Source organism: Spermophilus citellus, assembly GCF_964194105.1.
Source record: "Spermophilus citellus genome assembly, chromosome: 3".
Lineage (NCBI taxonomy): Eukaryota > Metazoa > Chordata > Mammalia > Rodentia > Sciuridae > Spermophilus > Spermophilus citellus.
Window position 1 is genome coordinate 25,563,036 of NC_138184.1, and position 20,815 is coordinate 25,583,850.

At 35.6% G+C, this 20,815-nt stretch overlaps 1 protein-coding gene across 3 annotated transcripts in view; it reads left to right on the plus strand.

Moving 5' to 3' along the window:
* The window catches only part of OXSR1 (oxidative stress responsive kinase 1), a 97,417-nt gene that overhangs the window by 39,963 nt on the left and 36,639 nt on the right, over nt 1–20,815 (plus strand). For all 3 annotated transcript variants that reach the window (XM_081285891.1, XM_081285890.1, XM_081285889.1), the window contains 3 exons: nt 9,923–9,978; nt 14,808–14,917; nt 16,609–16,710. In XM_081285891.1, the coding sequence (XP_081142017.1) occupies nt 9,923–9,978; nt 14,808–14,917; nt 16,609–16,710 (268 nt within the window). The remainder of the gene's footprint in view (nt 1–9,922; nt 9,979–14,807; nt 14,918–16,608; nt 16,711–20,815) is intronic.

A 20,815-nucleotide genomic window follows, 5' to 3' on the forward strand; every position in this document is an offset into this window, starting at 1 on the left:
GTTACAAAGAAAGTGCTTTACTTTATATTATCAGATTCATTTTCAAAATAATTGAGATCCAAAAAAATAATAATTGAGATCCATGGGGAAAATTGTTTTAGTTTTTCTTTTTATCAAAGATGTATTGGTCATTTTTTTGGTAATCCATTTATGTCTGCATTCTTTGTCTACTTTGCCTTCATTTTTATGATTGGATTCTTTTTTTAAAAATATTAATTTTTTAGTTATAGTTGGACACAGTATCTTTATTTATTTATTTTTATGTAGTGTTGGGGATCGAACCTAGGGCCTCGCCTGTGCTAGGCGAATGCTCTACCACTGAGCCACAACCCCAGCCCCGATTGGATTCTTTTTTTAAAAATCTTTTTAAAATTGTGGATGGATCTTTATTTTATTTATTAATTTATTTATAGGTGGTGCTGAGAATTGAACCCAGTGCCTCAAACATGCTAGGCAAGCACTCTACCGCTGAGCTCAGCTACGTACAAACCTAGCCCTATGGTTGGATTTTCTAGTCTGTATATGACTAACAAAGGGGGAAATTGGAGGGTATATGTATTGCTCCACTAAATTTTTATAGATCTAGAGCAGAATCGGAGTGATGATATAGAGTATACACTATTATCTCAGGCTTGAACTTCTAAACTGGAGAGTGAGGCTGGCTACAAAGCATGGAGGAAGCCAGAAAAGCAAACTGTGCATGGCTAGGTCTCCATGACCATGACCTTGTGGGACCTTGCTGAACAATGGGAAAGTGCTGTGGTAGCTGGGAGGTCAGAACCTATCTCTACCTTGAACACCCAGTCTGCTGCCTGCCTGGGGCTACTCAGGCCCTGCCCACCCACATCCAGAGTCCAAATGGCAATCTGATTGATATTATATTTATATAAAAGAAGTATATATAAAATAAGAGGAAGGAAAAGCAAATTGAGGCTCTAATCTTTTTCCTCTCTATCTCTTGGATTGATAATTCTATCTTTAGGCTTAATGAGGTTTAATGATTCTTCTGCCATCTTGAACCTGCTGTTAAACTCTGCTGGTAGATTTTTCATTTCAGAAATCATACTCTTTTTTTTTTGATACTGGGGATTGAACTCAGGGGCATTTAACCACTGAGTCACATCCCCAGGTCTATTTTGTTTAGAGACAAGGGTCCCACTGAGTTGCTTAGTGCTTCTATTTTGCTGAAGCTGGCTTTGATCACATGATCCTCCTGGCTTGGCCTCACGAGCTGCTGGGATTATAGGTATGTGCACCATACCTAGCTCAGTAATCATACTTTTTAATTCCAGAATTTCCTTTGGGCCTTTTTTATTGGTTACTGGGGATTGAACTCAGGCGCACTCAACCACTGAGCCACATCCCCAGCCCTATTTTGTATTTTATTTAGAGACAGGGTCTCACGGAGTTCCTTAGTGCCTCACTGTTGCTGAGGCTGGCTTTGAACTCACTATCCTCCTGTCTCAGCCTCCAATGCCGCTGGCATTGCAGGTGTGCGCCACCGTGCCCAGCTCCTTTTGGTTCTATTTAAAATGTTTTTATATCAGCATTAAGAATCTTTGTTGCTTCTTTTTCTTTATATATTTTTTATAGTTGTAGATGGACACAGTACCTTTATTTTATTTGTTTTTATGTAGTGCTGAGGATTGAACCCAGTGCCTCACACATGCCAGCCAAGCACTTTACCACTGAGCCACAACTCCAGCCCCCTTTGTTGCTTCTTTATCTTCTTTTTACTTCTTTAAATGTGGTTTCCTTTGATTCTTTGAACATAATTTATTTATAGTAAATGATTTCAAATCTTTCCTAAATCAATATCTGTGAACACTCAGATAATTTCTAATTGATTGCACTTTTTTTTTTTTCCAGAATATGGGCTACACTTTTCATTTATCTTTGCAAATCTCTTGTTTTTCTGTTGGAGAACCTGAAATTTTAGATGCAATTTTGTAGAAACTCTGGATTTTGATTTTTTTTTTCTCTGAAGGCTAGTATTCTAATTTTTTTCAACCCCCCTTCATTAACTTGCCTGGGACAAATCTGTGAAATTTGTTCTCCCCTTTGGTAGGTAGTCATTGATGTGATTTCTCTGCTTAAGTTGTTTTTTTTTTTTTTTTTTTTTTTTTGTGGTTGTTTAAATTCTTTTTATTTTAAAGTCTGGTTTCCTAGGAGTTACTCTATGTCCCTCTGAGTACTCAGCCAGTGAAACTAGTGATTATGCTTATATATCAGGAGCCACTAAGGCTTTGCTTTACCAGAATCCTTCTATGAATTTAAAAATGAGCATTTTCAAAGTTCTGTTTTCCAGTTTACCTGGATTTCAGTTTGAACCAAGCATTTTTTTGTGGGGGGTAGGGGGGTTGTACCGGGGATTGAACTCAGGGGCACTTGACCACTGAGCCATATCCCCAGCCCTGTTTTTTATTTAGAGACAAGGTCTTACTGAGTTGCTTAGCATCTGACTTTTGCTGAGCTGGCTTTGAACTTGAGATTTTCCCATCCCAGCCTCCTGAACCGCTGGGATTACAGGTGTGTGCCACCATGCCCAACCCTGAACCAGGCCTTTTTGAGTCTTCTGTGTTCTTGTGTGTATTCTCAAGGTTGGCCAGAAGTGTTTGACTAGCAAAGGCCTCTTTGTCTCTGTTGTGCATGTGTGTGTCTTCAGCCAGGATATTTTTATCTCAGTCTGGACTGAAATTACAGGCTATAGAGGCACTCTTGATCCTTTCTTGTTGGCTAGTCTTGAAAAAGTCATTTCTACTCACAGTGTCACTGGGTGTAGGTGTTGTCCACCATTTGTAATCAAGAGAGCGCTTCAACTCTGACAGAAGAGCTGCCAGTCATCAAGTTGCGTCTACCTTAGAGGTACTACCTCCATGCAGACTAAGCTGGGGCTGGTTCCAGACCAGAATACCATGGAATCACACTGTTCTTATCTGTGATGCAGTAGTGTTTTCAAGCATAAATGTTTCTCAGGTTAATTTCCAGAGTACTGAAATGGTTGTTTTGTCCAATTTGTTCAGCTTGAAGGTTGATTTTTGGGGGGGGAAGTCTATTAATTTCCTCATTGAATTGTATCTAGAAGATCCACTCTTCTACATGTATTTTCTTGTCTTGAGATTGTCTTAAGAATAAATACATTTTGCAAGTAAATGTATGGATCTGGAGATTCTCATGCTAAGTAAAATAAACCAGTCCCCAAAAGCCAAAGGTCAAATGTTTTCACTTATATGTGGAAGCTAATCCATAATAAGGGAGAAGAGGGGAAGAATAGATATTCAGTAGATTAGACAAAGGGGAATGAAGGGAAAGAGGGGGGGTAGGAAAAGGAAAGACAGTGGAATGAATCTGAAATAATTTTCTTAGGTACATATATGAATACACCATAATGAATCCCACCATCCTGTACGTCTGTTAAAATGGGGTTCTAATTAGAATACAATATATTCCAGGCTTGTGTAATTATATAAAAATGAATTCTATAATATATAATTAAAGAATCAGTAAAATTTAAAAGGCGGGGGCTGGGGATATAGCTCAGTTGATAGAGTGCTTGCCTTGCATGCACAAGGCCCTGGATTTGATCCCTGGTAACACACAAAAACACAAGCAAAAATGAAAAATACATTTTCCTTCTATAAAGAAGCCCCTAAATAAAATCTCTAAAGAAAAAAGTTTTTATGGTTATATTTTGTATTCTTAAAACTAATTTCTAAATAAGAAAATTTACATATTGCCACAAGCATAGATAATATGTTGCTATTATTAATCTCACTTTGCAAGTGAAGAAAATAAGCCTTGTTAAGTTAGGGGATTTGCTTAAGCTTACAAAACGGGTCTATAAAGAAGTTTTCAGTGGCTTATAAACTAATTTTGAGGACCATTCTGAGTGGGAATTTCAAAGATATTTTTGGCTGTGATTTTATGTCAAAGTAATACTCTTTAAATGGCAGCCTCTTAGGTAACTGTTAAAAGGGGTAATGCTAAATTAGCTAATCGAGAACTGACACACTGAACAAAATAGATGTTACAGTCATACAAAGTAAAGCTGACTGAATTTCTTTGTGCCTGAACTTAATATCAATTTTTATTCGTTTTCTAACAATTTTATCCACTTTATTTTCTCTCTAAAAATATAACTTTCATTCTCTTGCTTTTTGTAGGTTAGTGTTCCTGACGCATATCATTTTTCTCTCTGAAGAACTTCTTTTAACATTTCTTGGAACACAGATATTGAGTTCCTTAATTAAGAGTTTCTTAATTCTTGTCTAAGAAAGTCTTTATTTTACTTTTGAAAGGTAATATCACCTGATATAAATTGGAGGTTGGTGGGGTTTTCTCTCAATACTTTAAATATTTCACTTCCTCTATCTTCTTGCATGCATGTTTTCTTAAAGAGAAGTTGGATGTAATTCTTTTTTGCTCTCCTACAATAAAGTGTTTTGTTTGGCTTATTTCAAGATTTTTGTCCCCCTTTAGAAGTCTTTGGGTTTCCCCAGAGACTTCTTAAATAAGGTCCAAGACATTAATATCTTTCACTTGCAATCCCTTAAAATTTCACAGAACTATTTGGACAGATTCATAATACTCAGTTCATCTGGCAGTTGAGGAAAACTCCAGTTTTCACCGTTAACTACCCAAAAGAAGATCCAGCACCCTGTTGAACACATTAGGTATTAGAGAGAGAATGTACCTCACTTGGGCACTCTACTGGTCCTTCATATCAGCTAATCTGCAAATTAGCATCCTTTGATGGTGGTCAAAACTATCAGGCTGGGCTGGGGTTGTGGCTCAGTGGTAGAGCGCTTGCCTACCACACATAAGGCACTGCGTTTGATCCCCAGCACTACATAAAAAAAACTACACAAACACAATAAAGGTATTGTGTCCAATCACAACTAAAAATGTTAAAAACACAAAAGTAACAGGCTGTATGTTGGAAGCTGTCTAGCAAGCTGTGATAGTTTCTAGTGGGGGCCCTGTAGTTCTAATGATCCCTTTGAATTACAATTCTTTGTGATTGGAGGTATGTAACTGGAACATACATATTCAGGATTGTTATTTTCCTGATGAATTTTTTCTTTTGTTATTACGTAATGATCCCTTTTACTCCTAAAAATGTGCTCATGTTAAAGACAATCATGTTTTATTTTAACATAGCTAAATTAGCTTGCTTTTGTTAAGTATATTTCATGGTGATCGATCTTCCCTGTGTTCTGGCTTTATTAAAGGTCACACTTAAAAGAGTACCTAGCCTTAAATTAGCCCAGTCTATGTTTAGGTGTAAATTTAAAAATGAGCCCCCTACCCATTTGGGCATTGTCTTGGTTCTATTTCTCAAGATTTACTGTTCTGCCTCTTAAATGTCTCTTTCATTTCTTCTTACCATGAGGATTTCCTCTTTGTTTCATGTTCATCTACTTGGTAATTTTTGTTTCCTAATTTATTCAGGATTTCTTTGTTTTTAGCAGTGAAGGGTATGTTTTGGGGCAGGAGCCTCAGACTTAGTAATGATAGTCTCTGCTTTCCATGCAGTTGTGCTATATTGTTTGGGATGGGAATTTTCTGTCTCATACCCCACCCCTGCACCTCTACCCACCCACCCACCATGGCTATTGAACCTAGGAGAGCTCTACCATGAGCTCTATTACCAACCCTATTCATTTTTTTTTTTGAGACAGTGTCTCCAAAACAGCAGGGTCTTTTTGCTAATGTGTCCAGGCTGGTCTTGAACTTGTAATCCTCCTGCTACAGCCTCCTGAGTTGCTGGGATTACAGCTGTGCACCACCACGCCCAGCTTCTCACACTTTAAATCAGAGATTCAATCTTTCATATTCAGTGAAATCATTTGGAAAGCTTTAAAAAGTATCGCTGCTTGGTCCACTGCCAGAAATTCATTTAATTGGCCTGGAATAATGCCATGGCACTGAAGCTTTTAAAAACTCCCATGGTAATTCTAACATGCAGCCACGGTAGAGAACTACTACTTAGACTTTAGCAGTGAGCAGTCTGAAATATACAGAGACTTACACAGAGATGGATATTTTTAGTAGGTTTTGCTACTTCTCATATGTTTAAGGTCCAGTTGTTACTGTAGGTGGATTTGTGTGTTAGCCTGCTGAATCAGGTCACATAATTTTCTTCCATTTCTATTGTGTTTTCCCCCGATCCTTTAGCTTTAGAGATTTTTATTAGGATAAACATATCTCTAAATTAGACTTTTCTTTCTTTGTGTACCTACCCAAATATTTTTCCCATTAAGAAGATTAGCTCTAACAGAAATGTTAGATATTTTAAGATGCTTAAATGTGATATATTTCCAGCTCTGGTTTTGATTCATTGCTTCTCTTGACCTCTTTTCAATTTTTCCATAAACTGTGCCTATTGATGAGTAATAAAAATGTTATGAGTACAAACTTCTATTTTGTACTTATGAGAAGGCCAAGCATTCTTTGATATTCTTTTTTAATTTTAGGAGGAATGTGTAACTTTTGGGCAGTGGTGACATGTGAGAAATGACAGTAAGCAGTGAAAAACAAAACTCAACTATTCTTGCTAAATAACAGTAGGTGGATGATTCAACTGATGGGGCTGCTGAGTTGCTTAATAATTGTTTATGACAAAGTAAAAAAAGTTCTTTAACCTGAGGCCTTAGATTGGTTTTCAGATACATAGTTATAGATCTTTTTCCTTGAAAGGTCCATTGTCCTGTTGTGTGTGAGGACAGACTGTGGTGTATTTGATTATTCACTGGGTCATGATTTTCCTCTGCTTTTACTCCTGGAGATTGTTCTGCAGATTGCACTTTGGGTTCAAAAGAGAAACAAATTGATTATCAGGAAAAATAAACAAAAAGTGCAGGCTCTACTGAAAATCGGATTGATATGTTTTCATTTATGAAAGACAGAAACTTAAAAAACATTTGTATAGGTAATCCCTATACATGGCTTAAAGCATTCCAACAACACAAGATGGTGTATGGTAAAAAGCTTCATCTGGGGCTGGGGATGTGGCTCAAGCGGTAACGCGCTCGCCTGGCATGCGTGCGGCCCAGGTTCGATCCTCAGCACCACATACAAACAAAGATGTTGTGTCCGCCGAGAACTAAAAAATAAATATTAAAAATTCTCTCTCTCTCTCTCCTCTCTCACTCTCTTTTTTTTAAAAAAAAAAAGCTTCATCTGTGCTGACTTATGTTGATACCATATACCTTGAGGTGATGTGATAAAAATGACACTCATGAGTTTCCTTTTAAACCCAACACCAGTCTAACAATGAGAAAAATGTCATATAAATTCTTTAGAAGAATGTTTGACAAAACACTTGACTAATGCTTCTCAGAACTGCCAAGAACATCAAAAACAAGGAAAGGATAAAACACAGGTATTCATTCATTATACATAGTATTTCATGGTATGAATGAGATGTGCCACAGCTTAATTGGTTTCTTACTGATGCAGTGGTTAGGTTTCTCACATTCTTTGACTGAAGTGTATTAGTTTATAACTCTAACATCTGGAACGAAGTAGGAGGTCAAGGATAGGGGTTGGAGTATCAGGGAGGGTACAATCTAGGTTGCTTTTTTTTTATGTTGTTGTTTAGTTGAAATTTTTATTTACTTTGTTGATAATCCACTTCTTTACAGAAGAGGGTTTAGAATCAGGTAGTGTCCTGCATAGTTTAGTTGATGGGTATCTGGGACATGCTAAATAAGATATAGGTCCAGATGTAATTCAGGATAAAATGGGGAGGCTGACCTGGAAATACAATCATACAGTAGTAATACACTGTGGTAACATTGTAATACAACCTGCTATAAAAACACATGAGAGAGTGGCTAATCTCTACTCCCCCCCTACCCCCCACAGCTTTTGATGAGCTCAGAAAAGGGAGTTGGAAGTTAGTGGTTGACTCAGTTGAATGGCTTTTGTCACTAAGGGAAGGGAATGTCCTGAATTCTTTTCTATTTGTAGTATCTAAAGAGACTCTAGGTTCATGGAGCAAAAGCAAGTCAGCTTCTTCCACTCTATTGAATCAGCCTCTGGGAAAACACTCGTAACTTGCTTGGGTTTCTGAGCAATATACAACACTCAAGAACACAATTTCCTTATGCTTCCGTATATATCAAGGAAACGCATTATATGCTGTGGTATGATGCTGCTGCAAACAGTTGTGAAACTGTTTGCCAGCAAATGGTTATGTTTAAAGATGGAGGAAAAAGGGACATGGACAGGAAGGAATGACGTGTGTTTCTCTGACTCGTTTTCCTGATAGACAAAGCTTTCCTCCATGAGCTGGCCTTGCTTTTTTTCTTATCTAGCCTTAAGTACTGCCTTTCTTTTTCTTTTTTTTTTAAATATATATATATATATATATATATATATATATATTTATTTATTTTTGTTGTAAATGGACTTTTATTTATATGCGGTACTTAGACTCAAACCCTGGGCCTCACACATTGCTAGGCAAGTGCTCTACCACTGAGCCACAATCCCAGCCCCTAAGGTACTGCCTTTCTTTTGTTTATTTAATTATATTTGTTTTAATTGCAAAATGACTACATGAGTACATTCTTAGAAGATATTTGAACACTGTTCCCCTTGACTTTAGCCCCACTCATCACCATGGAAACCATTAAAGGATGTGTGTGTGTGTGTGTGTGTGTGTGTGTGTGTGTGTGGTGTGTGTATGTGTGTGTGTGTTGTGTTTGTGTGTAAATGTAAGTAAAACAGTCATATAAAATACACTCTTATTTGACTTGTTCATTTAAAATGTGTGTTAGAAGGCATTTCATTTCACAGTCTGTTGATGGACATTCTGTTTCGTGGATGTAGCAGAATTAATTTAACCTTTCCACTATAGCTGGCTGTCTAGGTCATTGCCTTATTTGTTGTTATTGTGCTAGTTATTACAAACAATGCTGCAGTGGAATCTCTGTATATGTGTGTGTGTATACACACACACACACATATATATATATAAATTTTTTTTAGTTGTAGATGGACATAATACCTTTATTTTATTTATTTTTATGTGTTGCTGAGGATTGAACCCAGTGTGTCACGTGCTAGGTGAGCACTCTACCACTGAGCCACAACCCCAGCCTCCACTGTGAGGCTTTTTCTGGGTTATCAAGAAATGGATTTGCTGTTCTTAGGACTTAGAGGTTTTTAGTATACCAAAGAAAACATGTTGTAGACTTAAATGAATAGTATAATATCATTTATACTGGGGGAAATGTCCAGGTAAGCCATAGGTAATATATTTGTTAATTGGACTAATAACATTTGACAACTTTGGAGAGAATACTAGACTTGAGAATGATGGTCAAAGGACTTTGATCTTCTTAGTGATGTTTAAAAAAATTTTTTTTGTAACAAGAATATATTCCTGTATTACTTGAGTTGTTATAAATATCAATAAAAGTATAGTTGGATTGGAATAATTTATATCTGTCTTTATGCTATAAGCTCAGAATAGTCTCTACTTTCAAGTGCATATTGATTATTTTAACAAAATCGATCAGTTAGGAGTTGGTGGGTGGGTATTTGAGGTTCCTGAGAGAGAATGATCTAGTATTTGTAAAAAGTGTTTAGTAGAAAAGTTAGTATTAGGTGAGGGGAGATGCAGGTCATGTTCTTTGGCCACTGTGATCTCAGTCGAGAATATTTAGTCACCTTAAGTTATTTCTAGATATTATAAGAAGAACCTATACCTTATTGTGGTTTTCTGTTCAATGTTTAGATTCTGGTAAAGTGACTAAAATTTTAAAAAGCTTATTGTTGGCCTTAATACCCTTTAATACAAAATAAAACATTTAAATATTGCTTGTGTTGTGTAAATACAGTAAACAATTGCTTAAAGTATATTACTCCAAAGAATATATGTTTTTTGAGATGTGACTTTTTTTCCTTAAAGAGATGTGAAAGCTGGAAATATTCTTCTTGGAGAAGATGGCTCAGTACAGATTGCAGGTAAGGATTGGTGTTCCTTTTTATTCTGATTTAATGGTCAGTAGAACCACATTACATATCTTTTATGTTAGTATTTTCTCCTGTTCTCTGGGCCATCTCTATTCAAGCATCCTGTGTTGGTACATCCCTGCTGACTCTCAAGATATCTTCTACTACTCATCCCTCATTTCTGATCTTGGACATTTTTATGACCATTACTCATTACTTTCCAGTTGTCCACTCCTCATCCTGATCGCGGTCTTCTGCTTTGGATTCTCATCGCATTCTATGCTTAGCATTCTGTACTTTGCTTTAAAGGAGAAATAGTCGAGAATCCTCACTATGTTTAAGAGTAAATATGCTGTAGAGAGATAATATAGAGCTGCTTTTGTCCTAGGAGAAAGTATTTGTTAATTATCAAGAGGAATCTGAGAAGTGGAAGTGCACTTTTGGCAACTTCATAACTGTGGGATAATAAGAGCTGGAGGCCAAGGCCTGCCAAAGGTGGCTATCCTGATGAAACACCGCCTCCTTCAGCTTGGTCCCAAGCTGCTAAAACAGTTAAATGTTTGGCAGGAAAAAGGTGGTTACCCAGACCTTAAATTATTTCTTTCACCTTTAGAAGATAATTTAGGCAAACATCTTCATGTCCTTGAGGTAAGGAAATGTTTTAACCAAGCCACATAACGCTCTAACATAAATTTGAGTCCTTTAAAAATAGCAATTCTGTTTATCAGAAGAGGAACAAGCAGTTTTATGACTATGGTAAAAAGGCAAGCCATAGAGTAGATGTTTACAACATGAATAATTAACAGGGATCAAATTTAGAACATATAAATAACTCACTAAGGTAAAAAAAAATAATAAAGTGGGCAAAAAGATTGGCATAGGCACTTCCCAAATGAAGAAATCCAAACATAAATATAAAATCTATTAAATGAAAAGTACAGTCACATTGGAATAATATTCTCAATTGACTGACTTTGTAGAAATACCTTGGCAGTACCAGTTATTGGTGATATATTCACTAATGATGGAGTATAAATGAGTTAGAACCATTTATTAAAATTGAAGAGGTGTATATTGTAAGACTATGATTACTGCATATATAGCCCAGAAAAACTCACCTCTATGTTTACCACAGTAATCTTAATCATTATGAGTTTGAAAAGATTCATCACTTCATTAGTAGAGCATATAAATAAATTGTGACTAATTTATATATCAGAATACTATATATAGTGAGGGAAATGAACAGATCTACAGCGACATACAAAAACATTAAAAATAAAATTACAACGTAGGATGATAGACTAGATGTGATATCCTAGCCTAGTGTGAATGGCACCAAACAGGAATTCAGGAACAACTTTGCTGCCTCTCTTTCATCTGTGTCCAATTTATCTCCAGGTAGATACTGCCTCCTTAGATAACTTTAAATATTTTTTCATTTTTATATATTTATTTGTTTTTGTATGTATGGTGCAAAGTATTGAGCCCACAGCCTAACAAATGCTAGGCAGGTGGGTCCTCTACCATTGAGCTACACCTCCAGCCCTATTTGTATATATTTTTTAATTGTGATAAAATATAACATAAATTTTGCCATTTTAACCATTCTTAAGTATATGGTTCTGTGGCATTAAGTATGTTCATGTTGTGTAGCTGTCACAACCATCCATTTCTGGAACTTTTTCATCTTCTTCCACTAAAACTCTGTACTTATTAAAAAGTAATTTCCCATTACATTGTCACCCTGATTCTGAACAACTGTGATTTTACTTTCTGTCTCTGAATTTAACTACTCTAAGTACATCATAACTAGTCATACAACATTACTTCTTTTGTGATTGGCTCATTTTATTTAGCATAATATCTTTGAGGTTAATCCATATTATAGTACATTGTGGATTTTCATTACTTTTAAAGATTGAATAATAATTCCATTGTATGCATATACTATATTCATCCATTTATCCATCAAGGATGATAAAAGCTTGTTTCATCTACCTTTTATCTATTGTGAATAATGCTGCTATGAACACACGTATATGAACATCTGAGTCCCTGTTTTTCATTTCTTTTGAGTATATGCTCATAAGTAGAATTATTGGATAATTCTGTGTGTGTGTGTGTGTGTGTGTGTGTGTGTGTGTGGTGGTTTTTTTTTTTTTTTTGAGGAACTGCCTCAAAAACATGGCAGCTGCTGTTTTCCTTTTTTTTTTTTTTTTTGTAGTGGGAGTTGAATCTAGGGTTACTCTACCACTGAGCTATATCCCCAGTCTGTCTTTCGTATTTACTTTTTTTTTTTTTTTTTTTTTTTTTTTTTTTTGTCGTGCTGGGGATCAAACCCAGGGGCTTGAACATGCTAAGCAAATGTTCTACCACTGAGCTATATCCCCATTCCCTATATTTTTACTTTGTGAACGGGTTTCCCTAAGTTCTCTAGGCTGGCCTCAAACTTGATAATCTCCTGCCTCAGCCTCCTGCTTGCTGGGATTACAAGCATATGCCATGTGCCCTACTTTTTTTTTTTTTAATTAATAGTAGCTTTTCTAATTGGTGTGAGTTGGTATCTATCTCATTGTAGTTTTGATTCGTATTTGCCTAGCAATTAGAAATATTGAACATCTTTTCATGTATTTATTGACCATTTGCCTTCTTTGGTGAAATGTCTACTCAAGTCCTTTGCCATTTTAAAATTGGATTTTTAAAAATTGTTGAAGTGTGGAGTTCTTTATTCTGGATATCAATCCCTTATGAAATTTTTGGCTTACAAATATTTTCTCCCAATTCTTGGGTTATGTTTTGCACTCTGTTGAGCGATATTTTAAGAAAATGTGATGAAATAAATTTTGGTGAAGTCCAATTTATCTGGTTTTTCTGTTTCCCAGGATTTGGTGTCATATTCAACAAGTTGTTGTCAAATCCAGTATTATAAAGTATTTCCCCTGTGTTTTTAAAATAGTTTTTGGGCTTACAGATATATTTTTTTTACACTATATAGAATTTAGCATAGTGTATTCTAATTACCTGATTCTACCTTCTATAATGAGAAGTTGCATAAAGGTAGGGAACATGTCTCCCTTGACCTTTACTTTTGATCCTGTCATTTAGTAGGCACCAAATTCCATTTTGTACTTTATTGAAATTGTTAACAGAGGAGTTAAAATGGTTTATTTCAAATTTTAGTTACTTTTTGTCTTTAGTTGGCAATTTAAATTGAGGCAAGTAGGGTATTTGCTGCTTGATTTCTCTTCTTTATAGTTGGAGTAACAGTGGACATTTTAGTAAAGTGGATGCTCTCATTTACATGCCTTAGCTGACTGCTTTAACTCAAGTCTTCAGGGTTGGTAAGTCTTAGGGATAAGAGAAGTGTATAAAAGGAAAATCTGAAGATTTTGAATCATTAAATTCTGGATTTAGAGTTCTGGATACAGTTTCTTCATCTGTAAAAAGTGGTAAATAATAGTATCAACTTAAAATGGTTGTTGTTAAGGAGTAAATTAAAAATTCCCTGTAAAATACTAAGCACCTGATTAAGTATGGGTATTTTTACTAATAGAACAAACCTATGCCTTAAAATTCTTAAATATAAAATACTTAACTAATCAGGTTATGTACACTAACTATATCTTCAGGTTCAATTATGAGACTTCTGATTTTTTTAAAAACTTACTCAATACCTAGATATTCACCAGTTTAGGAGCATTAAGAATTAAGATAAATTTTTTAAAAACTTGTTTTGTATAGATGTGCTGTTTTACATAGAGACAAGCCAATAATCACTTCAAGATGAATGAATTAACTGTTTTCTAAATCTATTTTTAAAGTTTACAGTGCTAGAATTAATCTTTCTCACACTAGGTTTGTCTATAATTTATTCTATTTTCAAGTATAGACCCATTTTACATACCACAGGGTGTTCTGAAATAGCAAGAAGGGAATTGGATAAGGTGTTTACTAAAGTATATAAAACTCTTCACTATATTAGATATTGTTCTTTGGTTGCATCAGAAATTATCATTGGCTAACTTAACAAAGCAGGAATTTTTTGAATATGCTGGGAGTGAGAACACAGAAAGAATCCACCAACAACTAAGCCTCAGGATGAACAAGAACCCAGTTGTGCTAGTGAACAAGATTCTTCTGTTAACATGACTTGACTCCAGTGACCCCCATTTTTCTTGTTTTTCCATTCAAGCTTCAGGCAAGAGCTATGATTGATCAAGCTTGGATTAAGGTGTCTAAACCTGGCTCAAATCAGCTATGCCCTGGTGTCAACATCACAGAACACAGTTACATGACCAGAACTACTATAAAAGGAGGAATATTGGTGAGACAGGCAGTCCTCCTCATCAGTGACTTTGGTTTCAATATTTTGGAATAAAATCTTTGTGGAGAAAATCCTGAGGCTTGGATAAACTTCAGTTTACCAATGATATCTATTAAGAAGTCAAGATGGGATATTAAGTTAGAATTACTAACTCTAATTTATTTGGAACCATCTTCTTGTGAGCTTTTTGAACCTGTAGGAGTTTTTGAGCTGAAAGAGCCAGATGGTAGAAAAGGAAACGAAAAGAGAGGAAGGAAAGAAGGAAAGATGGATCCCATCCTAGTATGTAGAATGGATTTGAACAAGGAGCAGATTAAGATGATACTTTGTGAGAGTGGAGAGGAATGGAATGAAGGACCTGTTAAGCTATACCTTAATTTAGCCACAAAGTTCAGCAAATTGGTCTCTCTCTATATGTCTTATGTATAGGATGGTGACTAACAACATATTAGTTTCCTATTGGTTTATGATTATTACTGACTTTATAATTCTCTGCTGTTGTATTCAATTTCAGACTTTGGGGTTAGTGCTTTTCTAGCAACAGGTGGGGATATTACCCGAAATAAAGTAAGGAAGACTTTTGTTGGCACCCCTTGCTGGATGGCACCTGAAGTTATGGAACAGGTACTATGATTTTTGTCTTTTAAAAAAATGGCTTAGGTTTTTGTGATGAAACTGAGTAAACTAAATGTTTGCTTTTGTTTAGTACATATACCAGGTTAGCTTTAAGAAATGTATATTTCTCCTCCTTGGTTAAAACTTAGTCTACTCTTTTTTGTGTGTGTATGGTGCAGGGGATTGAACCCAGGGCCTCATGTGTGCTAGGCAAACACTGTACCACTGAGTTACATCCCCATCCCTTTTTATTTTTATTTTGAGACAGGGTCTCACTGAGTTTTCCAGATTGGCCTTGAACTTATGATTCTCTTGCCTCAGCCTCCTGAGTACATGGTATGATAGGTGTGTATCATAGCTGTAAAATCCCCCAAAAGAATCTAAACAAAAAAGCCAAAGCATAACTCAGAACATAATATAATAACAATTTAAAAAAAATCTTAATACAAAATAAATGACCTAGTAGTTTTACATGTTTTTTTAAAAAATTTATTTTTAGTTGTTGATAGACCTTTATTTTATTTATTCATATGTGGTGCTGAAAATCGAACCCAGTGCCTCACACATGCGAGGCAAGTGTGCTACTGCTGAGCCCCAGCCCCAGCCCTTACATGTGGTTTTGTTGGTGTTTCTTGAAGGTCTAAGTGATCTCCACATCCCATTTCTTATTTGCATTTCACATATCTACAACCTGTTGTCACTTATCCCATCACTTAAAGAAAACTCCGCTGATTCTCAAATCTAGTGCTTATTTCTTATTCCTTATTTATTTTTCTCTTTGTTGGCATTTGAAATTGGTAGCATTCCAACTTTCAATACCAGCCTCAGCACCTTAGCAAGGCATTAAGCAACTCAGCGAAACCCTGTCTCTAAATATAATAAATGCAAAAATAAATACAAAAAATAATCCAAAAAAGGGCTGGGGATGGGGCTCAGTAGCTGAATGCCCTTGAGTTCAATCCCCAGTACCTCCCGCCCCCCCCCCCCAAAAAAAAAGAGAGAGATGATGTATCTCTTGTTACTGTGTCAAACAATTCATATTATTTTTCTCTTCATAAATGTTTTATCACAAATGGTTTTTCTGTTTTCATGTAGAATTAATAAGCATTGCTTTTAATTGATTATGTAATATTCTTATAAGTTACTATATCATAGTTAACAATTTCTCTTTTTGTGAAGATTCAGGTTGCCTCTTTCCCCATTACCAAGTATATTTAGTTTTTGTTTACTTTAGATTATTGTATTCTATAATGCTTATGAATGCTTTTCATTGTTCTTGACGATAATATAGTAGAAACTACCTTTTTTAAAAAAATTATTTATTTTTTAGTTATAGTTGGACACAATATCTTTATTTATTTATTTTTATGTGGCACTGAGGATGAACCCAGGGCTTCGTGTGTGCTAGGAGAGCACTCTACTGATGAGCCACAACCCTAGCCCCAATAGAAACTACCTTAAAGAGCTTTTAGCAAAGAAGAAAAAAAATTTAAATATTTATTGTTTTAGTTGTAGTTGGACACAATACCTTTATTTCTTTTATTTATTTTTATGTGGTACTTAGGATTGAACCCAGGGCCCCACGCATGCTAGGCGAGCGCTCTACTGCTGAGCCACAATCCCAGCCCCAAGAAAAAAATTTTTAAAAAGTGCTTTTAAATTGGTTAAAATAATCATGCACATCTTTCTGTTCTTTGCAGGTCCGAGGTTATGATTTCAAAGCTGATATCTGGAGTTTTGGAATCACAGCAATTGAACTGGCTACAGGGGCAGCTCCTTATCATAAGTATCCACCAATGAAGGTGAAGCTCAAATTCAAAATACTATACCCAAGTTCAAGTCCCAGTTTCTTTTCAGAGCTTTTCTTCATTTGCTGGTCTTACCCTGGTTTTCCATTTTTTTTTTTTTTTTTTTATTGTGGCAAAATATCTGTAACATTTACCATAAATTTTTCATCTTAACCATTTGTGAGTATACAGTTAAGTGATGTTAAATATATTCATAATGTGAAATATCTTACTGTCAATATCTAAGTGTTTTCTTAAAAATTTTTTTTGGTGATACTAGGGGTTTTAGTTATCGCATTTAGGTCTTTCCATTTTGAGTTGATTTTTTTTTTTTTTTTTTTTTTTTTTTTTTTTTTTTTTTTGCTCAGGGGAAGTACTGGGAATTGAATTTTTTTTTTTTAAATATGGTGAGAGGTTCTGGTTTTATTCTGCATATGAATGTCCAGTTTTCCCAGCACCTGTATTTTGAAGAAGATGTCCTTTTCCTAATGTGTACTTTTTGCATCTTTGTTGAAAATAAGTTGTAGATGCGTGGGTTTATTTCAGAGTTCTCTGTTTTGTTCAATTGGTCTGTATGTGTGTTTTTATGCCAGTACCATCTGTTATGGTTACTATAGCTTTGTAGTGTGTTATGAAGTCAGGTATCATGACACCTCCAACTTTATTGAAGTTGCTTTGGCCATTCAGGATCTTTTTTGGTTCTATATGAATTTTAAGATTTTTTTTTTTTGTGTGAAGAATGCCTTTGTTATTTTTTTTATTATTAGTTGTTCAAAACATTACAAAGCTCTTGACATATCATATTTCATACATTTGATTCAAGTGGGTTATGAACTCCCATTTTTACCCCGTATGCAGATTGCAGAATCACATCGTTACACATCCACGTTTTTACATACTGCCATACTAGTGTCTGTTGTATTCTGCTGCCCTTCCTATCCTCTACTATCCCCCCTCCCCTCCCCTCCCATCTTCTCTCTCTACCCCATCTACTGTAATTCATTTCTCTCTCTTGTTTTTTTTTTCCCTTTCCCCTCACTTCCTCTTACATGTAATTTTGTATAACAATGAGGGTCTCCTTCCATTTCCATGCAGTTTCCCTTCTCTCTCCCTTTCCCTCCCACCTCTCGTCCCTGTTTAATGGTATTCCTCCCTGCTCTGTTCTTAGTTGCCCTCCTTATATCAAAGAAGACATTTGGCATTTGTTTTGTAGGGATTGGCTAGCTTCACTTAGCATAATCTGCTCTAATGCCATCCATTTCCCTGCAAATGCCATGATTTTGTCATTTTTTAGTGCCGAGTAATACTCCATTGTGTATAAATGCCACATTTTTTTTATCCATTCATCTATTGAAGGGCATCTTGGTTGGTTCCACAGTCTAGCTATTGTGAATTGTGCTGCTATGAACATCAGTGTTGCTGTATCCCTATAGTACGCTCTTTTAAGGTCTTTGGGGAATAGTCGCCTTTGTTATTTTGGTTGGGATTACATTGAATCTGTAAATTGTTTCATGTGGAATTTACGTGTTAACAGTATTAATTTTTCCAATCCATGATCATGGGATGTTTATCCATTTTTTGCATATTGTCTTTGATTTTCTACATCAATGTTTTATAATTTTAATTGGAGAGGTAATTCATTTCCTTGGTTAAATTATTCTTATGTATTTTTGTAACTAGTATGAATTGGCTTCCTTCCTTCCTCCCTCCCTCCCTCCCTCCCTCCCTCCCTTTCTCCCTTCCTCCCTTCCTCCCTTCCTCTGAGTATTGAACCCAGAGGCCTTCTATCACTGAGGTATACCCCTGGCCCTTTTAAAAAAATTTTATTTTGAGACAGGGTCTCACTTAGTTGCTGAGGCTGGCCTGATTATAGGATTCTTGGTTGATAGTTGATAGATTTTTTTTCATTTAGCATTTTGAATATTTTGGCCCTCTGCTTCTGGCCTTCATAGTTCTTAATAAAAATATAAGGAAGATCTGCCGATATTTTGTTTATTTGTACCAGGGATTGGACCCAGGGTTTTGTGACTGCTCTATGAGTGTTCTACCACTGAGCTACATCCCCAGCCCATGTGCTGATATTCTTATTGAGGATCCCTGTATATGAGAAGTCTTGCTGCTTTCAAGGTCTTTCTCTTTGGAAAGTTTGATTATGATTTATCTTGGCTTGAATCTCCTTATATTCATCTTACTTGGAATTTATTGATCTTGATTGTTTACATTTATTTCTTTAATAAAATTGAAAATATTTTAACAGTATTACTTCTGTACTTTTCTCTTTGATCTTTGATATTTCAAATGTCTCTTAGGCTCTGTTTTTTTTTTTTTTAATCCCTTTTCTTTCTGTTTCTTAGAAATTTCCATTCAAAGTAATTGATTGTTCCTTTTGCTTACTCAAATCTGCCTTTGAATCATCTAGTGTTGTGGGTTTTGTGTGTGTGTGTGTGTGTGTGTGTGTGTGTGTGTTTTAGTTGTACTCAACGTCAGAAATATTTTTGGTTTCTTTTGAGTTTTTTAAAAATTTCATCATTGACATTTCTATTTTGTTCAAGCATTGTTTCCTGATTTTCTTCATATCTTTCTTTAGTTCTTTGAGCATCTTTAAGACAGTTGTTTTTTCTTGAGTTTGGATGATCTCTTTTTAATAATCTCTATATATGTAGTTTTTTCCTGGTCTTTAATATTTGGTTCTCAAAAAAGAGAAAAAGAAAAATGAAAGGCGGGGATTGACTCTTTCAATCTCCTGGAAGTCACTTTAGCTGGAGAGGAAAGGACTTGTACCACCATTGGGTGCTGACTCTTTATATGCATCTTTGTGATCAAAAGTAATCAGCAGTGAGAGAACCAATCTCCATTAGGTAGAAGACATAGTCTTTTGTTCTTCACTCTGGATCTTCATACTGTGTGTGTTTTAGTTACCTTTTTTACTGTTTTGACTAAAAGATGTGACAAGCAATTTTAAGGAGGAAAAGTTTATTTTGAGGGCTCACGGTTTCAGAGGCATCAGTCCATAGACAGCCAGCTCCATTCCTTCGGGGCTCAAAGTGAGGCAGAACATCATGGCAGATAAGTGTGGCAGAGGGAAGTGACTCACATGATAAGGAAGCAGAGAGAGAGAGATTCTACTCATCAGATACAAAATATATACCCCAAAGGCATGCCCCCAATGACCCACCTTCTCCAGCCACACCCCACCTGCTATCAGTGACCACTGAAGTAATCAGGGGAGTAATTCACTGATTGAGTTAAGGCTCTTATAATCGACAATTTCTCCTATAAACCTTCTTGCATTGTCTCACACATGAGCTTTGGGAGGGACACCTAATATCTAACCATAACAGTGCAGTTGTTCTAGGAATATGTAATAGCTTCCTACCCTAGAGTTGGAGGTTGGGGTGGGTAGCTCTTTCTTTCCTAATAGCTGAAATAACCAAAACTTAACTTACTGTCTAAGCCTTTCCTTGGAATTTGTAAGCTTTAGTAGAATCCAGAGTTCCAAAATCATTAGTTCAGATTATCCAGTGTAGTTGTCTAGGTATGTGGAAAGAGATTCCTGATACTTCCTATCCCACCATCTTCTCCCCCATAGTGTTCTGTGCTGTATTCCTTTAAACCCCCGTAATGGTTACAATATGAATTAAACATTAAAATACAACCTAGGTGCTTGGCATTGGATGGCTTTATATTATAGTTGACTTTTTTATGTTATGCCTTTCCATCTCTTGAGTCTTAGTTTGATAAAATTATAGACCAACATCTCTCAGTTTCCCATAGTCACCTTTACAGAGCAGCCTCAAAGGGGATGATGATCATTTCTACTTCATAAGGTTGTGGGGAGGATTACGTATTTGTGTAAATATAGCTAACATGTTTTACATGATTTTCTGTGCAGGCACTGTTTTAATTGCTTTTCAAATAATAAATAATCCATGCATAGTGTTCATATGCCAGATATGCTAATTATTTTCATTATCTATTGGATAGAAATTAATATAAATTTTGCTTCATGATAGAACACTGTGCACCTTTTATTAAATGGCCTGTCATTGTGTACTGATCTAGTAGTTACCGGAAATGTGGTTATTTCAACATTAGTGACAGAATGAGTTTTTGTGTTACA